This window comes from Eutrema salsugineum, unplaced genomic scaffold (assembly GCF_000478725.1).
Source record: "Eutrema salsugineum unplaced genomic scaffold, Eutsalg1_0 scaffold_5, whole genome shotgun sequence".
Taxonomy (NCBI): domain Eukaryota; kingdom Viridiplantae; phylum Streptophyta; class Magnoliopsida; order Brassicales; family Brassicaceae; genus Eutrema; species Eutrema salsugineum.
Window position 1 is genome coordinate 10,183,872 of NW_006256612.1, and position 12,757 is coordinate 10,196,628.

General features: G+C 38.6%; 4 protein-coding genes across 5 annotated transcripts; 3 read left to right on the forward strand and 1 right to left on the reverse strand.

Annotated features, from left to right (window-relative positions):
* Positions 1-4,186: 4,186 nt before the first annotated feature.
* On the forward strand, positions 4,187-5,889 carry LOC18993337. 2 transcript variants are annotated; one of them, XM_006416853.2, is made up of 7 exons: positions 4,187-4,396; positions 4,492-4,598; positions 4,904-5,142; positions 5,224-5,314; positions 5,405-5,474; positions 5,557-5,655; positions 5,733-5,875. In XM_006416853.2, exons 2-6 carry the CDS (start codon positions 4,594-4,596, stop codon positions 5,608-5,610), a joined length of 459 nt encoding a protein of 152 aa, XP_006416916.1. In that variant the 5' UTR covers positions 4,187-4,396; positions 4,492-4,593; the 3' UTR covers positions 5,611-5,655; positions 5,733-5,875. The 2 variants fall into 2 exon arrangements, with proteins under 2 accessions (XP_006416916.1, XP_024008947.1); XM_024153179.1 differs by having other exon boundaries at positions 4,188-4,396; positions 4,899-5,142; positions 5,557-5,889.
* A 495-nt stretch (positions 5,890-6,384) lies between these two features.
* LOC18993338 (methyl-CpG-binding domain-containing protein 10) lies at positions 6,385-8,348 on the forward strand. The gene is made up of 2 exons (XM_006416857.2): positions 6,385-6,641; positions 7,107-8,348. Exons 1-2 carry the CDS (start codon positions 6,579-6,581, stop codon positions 8,157-8,159), a joined length of 1,116 nt encoding a protein of 371 aa, XP_006416920.1. The 5' UTR covers positions 6,385-6,578; the 3' UTR covers positions 8,160-8,348.
* Positions 8,349-8,406: 58 nt separating this feature from the next.
* On the reverse strand, positions 8,407-9,669 carry LOC18993339 (SNF1-related protein kinase regulatory subunit gamma-like PV42a). Its single transcript, XM_006416858.2, has 2 exons — positions 8,824-9,669; positions 8,407-8,746 (listed from the first exon to the last, which is right to left on the reverse strand). Exons 1-2 carry the CDS (start codon positions 9,595-9,597, stop codon positions 8,456-8,458), a joined length of 1,065 nt encoding a protein of 354 aa, XP_006416921.1. The 5' UTR covers positions 9,598-9,669; the 3' UTR covers positions 8,407-8,455.
* Positions 9,670-10,596: 927 nt separating this feature from the next.
* On the forward strand, positions 10,597-12,469 carry LOC18993340 (protein DOG1-like 4). The gene is made up of 4 exons (XM_006416859.2): positions 10,597-10,696; positions 11,136-11,278; positions 11,388-11,916; positions 12,073-12,469. Exons 1-4 carry the CDS (start codon positions 10,668-10,670, stop codon positions 12,242-12,244), a joined length of 873 nt encoding a protein of 290 aa, XP_006416922.1. The 5' UTR covers positions 10,597-10,667; the 3' UTR covers positions 12,245-12,469.
* The last annotated feature ends 288 nt before the right edge of the window (positions 12,470-12,757 follow it).

Consider the following 12,757-nt stretch of genomic DNA (forward strand, 5'->3'; position numbering starts at 1 on the left):
CGGGCACACAAGGGGGTTTGCGGGATGGCAAAAGATAAATTGAAACATATAAAAGAACATAGAGTTAACGAAAACGTAAAAAAATAAGGAAAAAATGAACAAAAAGTCCTAGACCATGAACGATAAGATCAAGATGGGTAACACAAAATAGTGAAGAAGAAAAATGATAAGGAGATGAAGAACTCAAAGTTGAAGAAGAAAACTGAAAGAAAAAGAAGAACAAAAATGGTAGATGAAGAAAATAAAGTATAAGAAGATGAAAATCCGACAATGAAAAAGAAAATAAAAAGAAGAAAGTAAAGATGCGAAAAAAACAAACAAAAATTAGAAAGAAAAAATGTTTGGATAGGACAAAAATGATCAAGAAGAAGTAAAAAGCAGAAGATAAAAACGGCTAATAAACCCAAAAGAAGAATAGTATAAGATGTTGAAGAATAAAAATTTAGAGAATACAAAGACAATAAAATAAAGCAAAGAAAAAGGGGCAGACAAATAAAACAAAAAAAAATCAACAGAAAAAACGAAGAAAAAACCGAATGAAAAAAAATCAAGAAGTCAAAGAAGATGAATAAAATACATATGAAGAAATAGTCAAAAACAATGAAAGATAAAAAGGAAAAAATAAAGAATAGAAAAACTAAAAAATAAAGAATAAGAAAACAACGATAATATGAACAAAAAATAATGCAGTGAACAAGTAAGATAAAAAAATAGTCGGATAGGTCGATGACGATGAACAAAAAAAATTAAATGACCAATTGGAAAAGAAAAAAGATAATCAGAAGAAGAAGTCATAAAAGAAAACCAGTAGATAGTAGAGGAAGTGAAAGAAAAAATAATGGAAGAAAATGGAAGATGAAGAAGACAAAGTTGAAAAAAGTAAATATGATGAAAAAACGAAGACAAATCAGATGAATAAGAAGTAAAAAAAATGAAGACAATAAAGAAGAACAATTTGAAAACAAATAACGATAAAAAAAGAACTCAAATATATAAAGAAAAAAACTAAAAAAAGGAAAATATAAACCATGAGAGGAGTAAAAAGACAGATAAGACAAAGATCTTTAAAATATGATGAAGAATTTGGAGAGAGGAAGAATAATTGGAAGAAGAGGAATAAGAATCTGTTGAAGGAGAAAATAAGAAGAAGAAGATAAGAAAGAGAAAAAATTGGATGAAAACCTTAAAAGATGAGGAATTGGAGAAAGTAGAAGAATATGAAGATGAGGAAAAAGCCGAAAAACACCAGAAGAATAAGAAGTCGGTGATAACGAAGAAGACGATGATAATGAAAAAGGAAAATAAAAAAAGAAGAAGAAATAGAATAATAAAACATTGAAGAAGAAGAAAAAAGTGAATAAAACCTGGAAGAGAAAAAAATCAAAAGATGTATGAGAGGAAAAAAGAAAAGATGTGGAGAAGAAGAAGACGTGAAAAAGAAAAACCAGCAGAATAAAAAGTAAAAAAAAAAGACATAGAAAATAAAGAAGAAAAAAAACAAAAAAAACAAAAAAAGAAAGAAAGAAGAAAATGATAGAGAAAAAAAAATTAAAAGATAAAAAGAGAAAAAGATGAATAATTTATATTAATCTTATTTTAATTTGTGTTTATTGATTTCATACACTTATTAGTATTGATTTTAAAGTTTTTAATGTTAGACAATGATTACTTTTATAGGTTAGCTTTATTTTAATTTTGTATGTATCAAATTCTTGATCTAATTATTTTTGATTTATGACATAAAATTTTATTTTAAGTTTTAATGAAACTTTTCGGCCTGAACACCTAGTATCTTTTGAGACACGAAAACCACGTGATTGAATCTCCGAAACGTCCAAAGAATGAGAGAAATGTTATACAAGAGGCCAAGAGTGTTTCAACCAAACGGCCAAAGTACCAAACGCTCCCGTTGGAGAAAAGATTTCCTCCTAGCTGCGAATTTTACGGGTTTATGAAATAATGGTTTTTTTCCGTTAAAATAAAATAAAAACACGTGGATTTAAATTAACATGGGCCTAACTTGGGCCACATTGAAGCCCACAAAGCTATATTAAACCAGAATGCGGGTTCACAGCAATGGCGGGAAGGGTCAACCCCGAAATAGGAGTGGTCTTGGGTCAACCACATGACTTTGAAAAACCACCAAAATGCCACCTTAAGTTAATTTACACCCATAAACTGTTTCCGTTTCTTGTATTCAACCGAACAACGGTCAATCTTTACTTTTCCAGGTCATCGATTTACTAAATTCAGGCGCTTTGGTTTTTTGTGCTATCTTTCCTTCACTTACAATTTTCTCCATAAATTCTTTTGTTTTCTCTTTAATCGTTCTCTGCAATCGAATTGACAATGACATATTCCGATCATCACCCATAGATCGAACTCAGAGACCCGAAGAGTTAGTGTTTCAGTTTGCTCCACCTTACCCTCTTCACATTAACTAAAGGTAAGATACTAAGATGATGGTGAGTTTTATACTTAGCGTTACGTTTAGTAATTTCGATGATTTCTTGCGATTTTGATTAGTCCTTCTAAAATCTATCTTTACAGTTATCGTTACAGAGGCTCTCTGCTCGGATGTAAAAGACCTGACATTGCTTGCGTTGACGACCACAATGATTCAGCTTTCACCCAAGTAGAGGCAGATTCTGTGGACACTTGTTTGTATTGACAACAATGACTCAGATTTCACCCAAGTAGAGGTAGATTTTGTGGACATCTTTTTGTAAACACCATCCGGTTCATATCTCTTACACACATCATATTCAAAAAGGAAAATGAACTGCATTCATATTCATCTCACTCATGTAATTAAATTAGTTGAAAGGATGAATCCATGAAACAAGCAGTAACTGCAGCTACCATTTGGGGAATTTTGTTGTAATAATTTGTAAAAGGCTAACAAACGAAAAAATAGGAATTGAGAAGAGCATGAGTGGTCAAAGGAGACATCTAGATTCGTCCAAACCCGCGAGGGAAATTTTCCTTACATCGTCATCTCTGTCTTTTTCTACGCTGTCTTCCTCTCGTTCGTCATGGGACGATGCTGCAGAGCTAAATACGAGAGAATCCAGAACATCTAGTAAGGAGCAAAAGGGCAAACTCTCAGAAGATTCTTCTCGAGGCTCTGGAATGTCGGGTGTGACTCATGTCAGGACGCAACCTGCTCCATCTCGGTTAGGACCAGCTCAGCTGAGGAACAAGGGTTACGATCCGGAGAGAATTCCAGCATCGGTGTTTGGAAAGACAGGGGATTTGAATTGGAGTGAAGTCTCGAATGATTCTTTGTTTAGTCTGAGAATGTCCACCTGTCAAGCATTTCGTCAAAGCAATATGAAACCTGAAGAAGTTCTGATGTCGGGTGAGTTCTTGTCATTCTCCCCGTCTCTACCAGTCAAGCCTGAGGATGCAAAGAAGAAGAGATCTCAAGTGAAAGAGGCAAAGAGTGTAGTGACATCGGCCAGTCATCAAGACAAGTCCTCATCAACAACTCCAGTTGTCTCTGCTCTGAGTACTATCCCCAGCAGTTTTTATGAATTATATCAAGCCCCGCCCACAAAAGCTCAATCCTTTTCTTGTCCTGTCGGTGACAAAAAGAGCAAGAAGAGAAAGAAGACAAGAAAGAGCAAGAAGACGACGAAGAAGAAGAACAAGTCGTCTTTCATATGGTCTTGGTTGTTTTCAAGATTTCCAAAGTGCGTGTGTAACTTTTGTTGCTACAAATGGAGAAAGTGTGGCTGCTGCTTCAGAAGGCCAAAAGCTATGGCTGATAAGTCATCATGATCAGAGTTTTTTTGACATCTAAGCAAATTCTGAATTCTAAATCTATGCATCTAAGCAAGTTTTTTTGACATCTAAGCAAAATGGTTATCCAATATTATTCTACTATGGTCGATATTGATATTCCATACTATTTAATCCATTATAGAATGAGATAATATTAGGATTACAAGCTGTATGGGAAAATATTATGAGTGGTGCTGACTATGACAATGAAGAAGGCATGGAAAATGTACAACTATTTTGACTTTGAATTATCAGTTCACACCAAACACACTATCTATAAGACATATTAATACAGTAGATAAGATTCTTCAATCAATTATGAAGAGTTAATACAAGTTTTTGATTTGGTTGATTATGGAAATGACAAGGATAGCCTTGGTGCCAGGGGATCCGTATAACGGCTGGAGAGATGAATAATAACTTCTCTGGTCTTGGAAAAAAAGCAATCATTTCAAAGCGAAAGGAAAAAGGGAAAACGTAAAGGGCAGAGCCCTTTTTCTTCTTCTTCTTCGTGAAGAAGCTGCATCCTCAGATTTTTTCAAGGGTTTCTTTCGATGCCCAGCTGAGATAAAGGAAACGACTTTATCTAAGCCAGCGAGATTATCATCAGGTAAGCTAGATTTGATTCATAGAATCTTGTGTTTGTATTTTATTCAACATGTTTTTTGTTCGCTATTGATCGGTTCTTCTTTGGCTTAACTCTAGGTTTAATTGGTGTTATTTGACAAGGATCATTGATTACCCCCTGAAAACTCGAGCTTCTAGATCTATCGGAGCTCGTGGGTTGATAATCGCTTACTTCAATCGATGGGGTGCGATTCTTCTTTCAATTTCAATTTATTGCCTTTTATTCGGATTTGAGATTCTGTTTGATGGGTTTTGCTCCTGCGTTATGTGCTGCTGGGTTCATGAACCATGATATGTATAAATCCTGATTTTGTTGGTGGATAGATACCCTTTTACAAGGGAAGAATGAAATCTGTTTTGGCTTATGTAGATAGATAGAGATATATCTGAAGGCGATTAGATAAATTGATCGGAAAAACTAATAGCTACAATCTGAAAATAAGGATGTGTCTGGGCAATGATCAGAAGTTGTGGTTTTGTAACAGAGCAGTGGCTGCGTGGCTTGCTACAGAAAACAAAGATCAACTGAAACCCTGAAGGATCCACCTTCCAATTCCATAGCTCAAACGATTACGAAACCGAGTGTCTCAGAAGATTTCTGGTCAACAAGCACAATTGATATGGACAACACCACCTTCCCTTCTCAGGGGAGCATATCATCAAACCAGACTTTTGATTCTCAATCCGGTGCCAGAAACTCAAATGCTCCTCCTGAATTTGTAAACCAAGGTACTTGTAGATTCAAGGCGGGAGCGTATGGTCTAGTTGTTTTGCGATGGTTATATATGAAGTGGGTCTGTGTGTTTGCAGGTCTTCTTCTTTGGAATCAGACCCGGGAGCGTTGGGTGGGCAAGGAAAGACTCAATAACCCACCGGATCGCAATCAAGGAGCCAAGTTAAAGTGAGTGGCTCCATTTACACACTATTGTTTCCTCAAAAGCCAAGGCTAAGTATGAAAAATGGTTAACGGTTTATATGTGATTATCTGCAGTTGGAACGCAGCATCTTATGATAGCTTGCTGGGGAGCAACAAGTTATTTCCCCAACCTATTCCTCTCACTGTAAGTAATCAAACTCTCCCAAGTGCAGAAAAATTAGGGAAAATCCCTGTCAAATTAATTGTGTTGCTGCTGATGAAAACAGGAAATGGTGGATTTTCTAGTGGACATTTGGGAACAAGAAGGTCTATATGACTGATGAACAAGACTTGAAAGACGCACAAACACACACACATACACTCTGGTTCGGACATTTCCGATTTTTTTTTGGTTTCGGCTTTGTTTTCGTTTCTGAAATCCCTTGTTGTAACCATCTTTCAGTTGGAATTGATCTGAGAAAAATGGTATTGTGGCTCTTACTTTCTCACCGTAAAAATGAGAAAAACCTTGTTGTACCATCCTTCAAGTCAAAAGGCTTAAGACCAAATCAGTAACACAATCTAAGATATGTCTTTGTGTCTCTATGTCCAAATTTACACATTGATGATCCTTCATGTATTTTCGTTGTTTTGTTTTATGTTAGGATTAATGCGTCATCGGATAGAGGGATTAGATTATTCCAACAAAACAAAGAATCTATAATCTATGCCTAAGTTTCACAAGAAAGAGTTGTAAAACAAAAAATGTTCCGAGTAAGTAAAGTATTTGGGCCAGTTAACATGGGCTTGCATTATGTGGACTAGGTGGATAGGAGAATGGGAATAAACAAAAAAGGTATATTCTCCGTAACACTACCGGTCACGTAGCGGACCTCAACTCCACTCTCTATTCTATATTATTTTTCTTTTGTTATCAGAAAAATCGCATAAGCGGGAAACAGATGCCACCTTATCCAACGATGAAGCGTCGGCTAAATAAGGCACGTGTCGAGCTCAAAGAGGTCTGTCACTGAACTATCACGTAGCCCCAGTGTAAATTTATCATCAACGTACTCGTGGATTACGTGGAGAAAGGAAAATCATTTTTAGTTAGAAAAAGAAAATAATAAAAAAAAGAAAGAGAGACAGAAACAGAAGGGACACGCAAACATATCCATTAGGTCACAACGGTTCTTGCAACAGCTCTTATTACCAGAAAGGAAAGAGAGAACGAATTTTGTTTTTAAGATAAAGGATTTAAGTGAGAGTTTGTTTCTGTGGTACTGTGTCAGGTGAAAGAGAGACGAAGATGGAAAACACTGACGAACTCGTTTCCATTGAGCTCCCAGCTCCTGCTTCATGGAAGAAACTGGTATTTTCTTCCTCTCTTTTTTTTTTTGGCTTTTTCTCCCCACGATTTCTTAAAATTTCTGCTGTAATTACTCTACTCTTTTCCCCTTTGATTGATTTCGTCTGTGTAATGGGTTGTTTGTCTGTCCTGCTTTGTATTTCGAGTTAGTTTATTCTGTTTCTTATGGTCTAGGGTTCATGTTCGATTTGGGGGAATTTTAGGAGATAATTTGTTTCCATGTGAATTGAGGCTCTTTATGCTCAATTCATGTTGGAATTTTCTAATTAGATCAGAATTTAACGCTTAGGGATTTCTTTGGGATCAAAATTAGGGTTTCGAATGATAGACTCTCTGTCTAAGACCTAAACCCTAGAATTGGTTGATAAAATTTGGGGCTTTTCTATAGATTGTGCCTGGAGAAGTCATATGTTGCTTACCAGTTCATGCTTTGTCTATGTGAATAAAATGGAAGCTTGTTGTTTTCAGTTTTATCCGAAAAGAGCAGGTACACCGAGGAAGACAGAGATTGTGTTCATGGCTCCCACTGGGGAAGAGATCAGCTCGCGCAAGCAGCTGGAGCAGTACCTCAAGGCTCATCCAGGGAACCCTCTCATCTCTGAGTTTGAGTGGACAACTGGGGAAACTCCAAGGCGATCTTCAAGGATCAGCCAAAAGGTGAAGGCAACAACGCCCACTCCCGACAAAGAACCCCTCCTGAAGAAGAGACGGTCTTCTCTCACAAAGAAGGACAATAGAGAGGCTGCTGAGAAAAACGAAGAGGCACAACCAGCAGAGGCTTCTGTTAAGGAGAACGTGGAGGCTCACAAGGATGGGCAGACAGAAAACGCAGAGTCTGCTGTGAAGGAGAACATGGAAGCTGACACAGAAAACGCAGAGGCTAAGAAGGAGAAGGAAGGTGAGCAGGACGGACTGAAGGAAACTGCAGAGGGTGCTGTTAAGGAGATCAAGGAGGGTGAAAAGACTGAGGCTGAGAAGGAGAACAAGGAAGGTGAAAAGACTGAGGCTGACAACAAAGAGGGAGAAGTTGTGACGGACGAGAAAGAGCCCATGGAAGTGGCTACCTCTGAGGTGGAGAAGAAGACTGAGAGTGGAGAAACAGCTGATGAACCTCCCAAAGTTGAAGACCTCAAGGACACTGAAATGAAAGAGCCACAGGAAGTTGTTGCTGAGGGTGATGGAGAGAAGAAGCCTGCAGAGGAAGAGACTGAGAACAAGGGCAGCGTAGCAGCAGAAGCTAACGGAGAACAGAATGTGACTTCTGGTGAGCCTAACCTTGACGCAGACGCAGAAGCTAATAAGGGAAATGAAACCAAAGAAGCTGATGAGAAGAAGACAGATGGAGAGCCTAACCTTGATGCAGCCGCGGAAGCTAATAAGGGGAATGAAACTGATGAGAAGAAAACCGAAGCTGTAGCTGAGGAGAAAAGTAACGACATGAAGGGAGAAGACGCAAACAGAGGCTTAGAGGCGAATCAAGTCCAACAGCAGCAGGGCACTGCAGCGTCCGTGAGCTGTTAAAACCTATCGTTCTGTACAGAGCACAGGACGTGAAGAGTTTGTTGTCTGATTTCAGGTGTAGCATTAACATTATGAGTGGTTGTTGTATGTGTTGGTAGAACTAATGTGTCTATGTAGTTCATCATCATTAGACTCTTGTACTTTTGTACCTTTGTTGTATTATCAATGTTAGGCATTTTAGTCTGTTTATTGCTCATACTTAGATAGATGCATGAAAAGTGATGCCAAGTAAAAAAAAGCACAGCAGAAGATTACATAGTAAGATCAAAGAGGTAAAATCAAAGCAAGGCCATAAGTTACAAAAGGGCAGCTTTTATGGAGCGTATGATATCGGTGAGGGAGACGACCCCAATAAGCAAACCCTTTTGGTCCACCACCCACACTCTGTGCACTCCTCTGGTCACCACTTTCTCTATCGCTTCCTCCATCGTCGCATCTACAGTGCAACTCACCGTATCTTTTCCTTTTCCCCAAGCTTTTTCAGTGAACTCCAGAGCTCTGAGTGGCAGCCATGTCTGCAACTCCGGCAAACGACATCCTTTTAAATCCGTTGCGGAAAACGTACCTATCACGTTCCTATGCCTCCCCTGCAATCTCAAAACACAAAAAATGAAGCATACATTCGACACAAACCAAGCATATATACATCTACAATGAAGCCTACATTAATAAGCTGTAGATGATCCTCTTCCGCTATATCAGGGGCGTAAACGATGGGGACGGCGTTGAGTTGAGCAGCCTTCATAGAGCTGATGGCACTGGAAACAGTTGTTCTCTCGGTGATTGCGTAAACAGAATCGTTAACAGCTCGGAGAGTGGAGATGGAGCGTGAGAGAATAGTCTTGAGGTCATCAAAGTGATGGTCCCTGAGGAACCGCAAGAGATCCATCTGAGTAAGCATCTTGTAAGAAGAGGCGGACTCAACTAACTCAACTCCTGAAATGGTGTTATTGCTCTCTATGCTGCTCTCCAAAGGCACTAAAGCTCGATGGATCCCTTTGCTAAACACTTCCATACACTCCACCAAGCTAGTATTAGGATTCAGTGTCCAGAGACTGAGTCCCTCGAGGCAATGACCGATGATGGAAGACACCTGTGAACCCATCTTGCGTTCCAAATCGGAGAGGTCAGAGAGATTTTCTCCGCCGGCGATATGAGCAAGTATGTCGAGCATAGTGAGAATTCCGATGTAGTGTTTTCGTACGGCTCCAGTATGTTTATCAGACTCCATGATCATGGAACCGCCGGCTCCGATCCAGTGTCCCGGTGGTGCAGCCACTGGGAGGGCGGAGATGGAGTTAGCCATCAATGTGTTCATTGCTTGGGAGAGTATTGCCGTGTAAGGAACCTCCACTAGCCGTTTGTTTCTGGCCGTTAGATCTTTGGCCGTGACATTGTTCAGGCGGCTATGAACTTCTTGGCTCTTCTCTTGTTGCATTGTGTCTAGTTTGTGAGTCTTTGAAAGTAGCTGGAACGTGTTGCTTCTCGAAGCTTTTAATGTGTTTTTGATATTTTGCTCACTTGGTCGACAAATAATAAAAAGATCTTTGGCTCGACTTTTCAAGTTTATGGATAGGACTGCGTGTGATGATCCAAACCCACGTGGCAATCTATACTTGCTCGTGACATGCTACACGTCGCATTTCAGCAAGTTTGGATGAGATCATTCTTTATTTTTCCCATACCTCCAAAAAAAAAAAAAAATTCCTCAGTATTACTATAATTATGCAAGAATTGTGTAAGAGTACGTACTGATTCAAATTAATTGTAAGAATTGTTGATATTTACGTATATCAAGAAAATTAAATAACACAGTTGAAGGTAGAATATTGTTCTATGGGTTACGATAATTTATTATACGGTCTCAAATCCTAAGAATACTTTCTCCAACGGTTATTGACTTATTTCATAAGCAGCAAACATCTATTAGAACAAGTCTAGTGAATTTTATACAGGGGTTCATCTGAATAAAAAAATAATATTTTTGATTTAATTGGTTTGGAAAGAACCTCGGGTGAAAATAGAGTTTCAATAATAAATTCTATTATCTCAAATAAAAAATTAATTTTTTTTTGAAGTTTAATTTTTTTTAAAACAAAAACACATATTTATTATAATAGACAAATACAATTCATTACACATAATTTTAGAACATACAATATATAAAAGTATAATTTAATACAAAAAAATTAGAAACAAACATTATTTGAAAAATTTAAAAACTTAACCAAATTTACTATAGACTATAGTTGTGATATTGTTGTCTTGGTGTGGATGATAAAATAAGAAATGAAATTTGTTTTAAAAGAAAAAGACTACTTGGGCCTTAACGTCATTATACCGAACGGCCCAGGATTGATAATGACCAAAATAGCCCTTCCACTCTCTTTTGTTTGTTTTCGTTACTCAATTCTCTCATAAATTCAATATCTCCCTCGCGTGCGCGGATGAAACCGACTTGACAATCCAAGAACGTGGGAAAGAAATCAGTGCTGAAGAAGCACGAAGATGGCGAGAACAGCTGATATGGCGCGATTGTGAGTATCTTACCTACGTAATTTTCTTCCGTCTCTCGTTTTCTTGGCTGCATTAGTCGGATTCATCGAGCGTGATTGTTCCAAGTTTGGTCGTCTTCTGTTTGGAGATTCTGTGTTTCCATGGTTTAATCGCTTGGGTTTAGGGTTTTCTTTATTTTGTGTCGCATTGATTAGAAGTAGAAATAAAGTGAAAGCCTTCCTCAGTTTCTTTCTGTAGACCAATTGGAGTATTCGCTGATACAGCATTTCTATTTAATTTCTGAGAGTACGGATGTGAATTGATACCTCAAAATTGGCTCTTATAGATCAATTTCATGATTTTTCCCTACCAAATACATGTATATCGATGCAATTTATGATATTTGAGTGCGCAATGAGAGATTACGAGAGTAGGTGCTTGTCCAAATCAGTTGAATTGGTGTTTCTTCCTGCAACGTAGTGAAGAGAATGGATTGGAAGAACCCAACTATGAGGAATCAGTTTCATGGGATGATCTGGAGAGAGACGCTGCTAGTAAGGCTGGTGGATCGTCTGAAAGATTGCAGGCCAGGAGACCTCACCAGCAAGACTCCTCTAGAAAAGGTTTCCATTCTTAAAGTAGTTTTGAGTTATGTACATGGGTGATATTATCTGTTTTGTCATCATGATAGATTGACTAATGTTCCAAGCATAATTATCTCTGATTACTTAGGTGACGAATCGCCTGGAGAATTGTACGAACTGTGGAGGCAAGAACAGAACAGTATAGCCGCAAGACTAGACAAAGAGCTTAAGTCCAGGTGGGAACTTGACGAACTGATTGAAGAACAGCTGAGCAGATACCAGTCCCATTACTACAAGGCCATGGTTTCAACGTCCTTACAGGATGTCTCTAACCTCCTCATGCCAATGTGGCTACCGCCTCATGAGCTTGCTGCCGTGTCCTGGCTTGGAGACTGGCGTCCCACTTCCATTCTTGACCTTCTCCGCATTTTGGCCGCTCACAACCCCTCTTTCTCTCTGTCTGAGTCGAGTGAACGTGTCCTCTCTCAGCTTCTCCGTGAGATACGCATTGAAGAGGCCGTGATCGATGAGGAGTATGCAGAAATTCAGGCCACTTGTGTTCTGCACCTTCCCTTTTCACCGCTCTGTAATGTTCAGTCGCATGAAGAAGCTCTGCGTTCTGTGCAGAAGCTGTTTGGGAATATCCATAAAGTCATCTCAAAGGCACAACGACTCAGGTTTGCTTTCCTCTCCGTCATAAATAAAGGAAACTGTAGAGATGAAGGAAAACAAATAGCTGACACCACTAGATGGTGGTTAATGTCTTAGTCTGGTTAGGTTAAGGGAAAGCTTTGATCAGCAGATATGATAAGGTATTGAGATATGGTGTGCAGGTATAAAGTGTTGGAGTTGGTGATGAAGAAGCTGCTGAATCAAACAGATACAGCCGAGTTCGTGGTCGCATTTGCAGGGATTCAAGACGCCATCCACCAGTTTGGAGAGCAGAAGAAGCTAAAAAAGCTTTACCCGGCAGTTCCTCTGAAGGGATTAGGATCATCCAGTTGAGAGCTATGTAGGAACGAACACAGTTAAGTCTCGAGAGTAAAACTAAAACCTGTGATGCTGGATCTGCCTGCTGCTCACTACATTCTTGGAAATTCTGTGTTTTCATTAACTCATATAGTCCAGTTACATTAGTCGGAAATCCGAAACTAACCTGGTGACCATTATGTCCTTTGGAGTCATTGGTATTTGTAAATACGTCAGTCTTAAGTAAGAAGAACGATATTGACAATGATAAAACTAATTCTTGCAAAAAAATTTCAGGCTCTTCTTCTATATCCTTTTCCTATTAACAAGCAAATTTTCTTCATCGAGTATATAGAGATTCATATTTCCAAAAACATTCTAGAAAAAGAACAGGTGACTGAAGGAGATTTGTAAAAATGGGATTTTTATTGAAGGCATTATCTATCGTTTTTCCTTTTAAGGGTGAGGTGGAAAGAGAATCGTAGCCATGGCCAACCTCTCGTAGCACTTTATACTGCCAAACCAAGAGGTTGGGCCTATCGAGCTTCT

Excerpts from the sequence above, each read along its gene's own strand:
- LOC18993339 (XM_006416858.2), bottom strand. The coding sequence starts at position 9,597 with ATGCAACAAGAGAAGAGCCAAGAAGTTCATAGCCGCCTGAACAATGTC. Across the intron at positions 8,747-8,823 it reads ATCATCTACAGCTTATTAAT|GGGAGGCATAGGAACGTGAT; the intron begins GTAGGCTTCATT and ends TTGAGATTGCAG.
- LOC18993340 (XM_006416859.2), top strand. The coding sequence starts at position 10,668 with ATGGCGAGAACAGCTGATATGGCGCGATT. Across the intron at positions 10,697-11,135 it reads ACAGCTGATATGGCGCGATT|TGAAGAGAATGGATTGGAAG; the intron begins GTGAGTATCTTA and ends CCTGCAACGTAG. Across the intron at positions 11,917-12,072 it reads TCAAAGGCACAACGACTCAG|GTATAAAGTGTTGGAGTTGG; the intron begins GTTTGCTTTCCT and ends TATGGTGTGCAG.
- LOC18993338 (XM_006416857.2), top strand. The coding sequence starts at position 6,579 with ATGGAAAACACTGACGAACTCGTTTCCATTGAGCTCCCAGCTCCTGCT. Across the intron at positions 6,642-7,106 it reads CTGCTTCATGGAAGAAACTG|TTTTATCCGAAAAGAGCAGG; the intron begins GTATTTTCTTCC and ends TGTTGTTTTCAG.
- LOC18993337 (XM_006416853.2), top strand. Across the intron at positions 5,315-5,404 it reads AATCAAGGAGCCAAGTTAAA|TTGGAACGCAGCATCTTATG; the intron begins GTGAGTGGCTCC and ends GATTATCTGCAG. Across the intron at positions 5,475-5,556 it reads CCCAACCTATTCCTCTCACT|GAAATGGTGGATTTTCTAGT; the intron begins GTAAGTAATCAA and ends TGATGAAAACAG.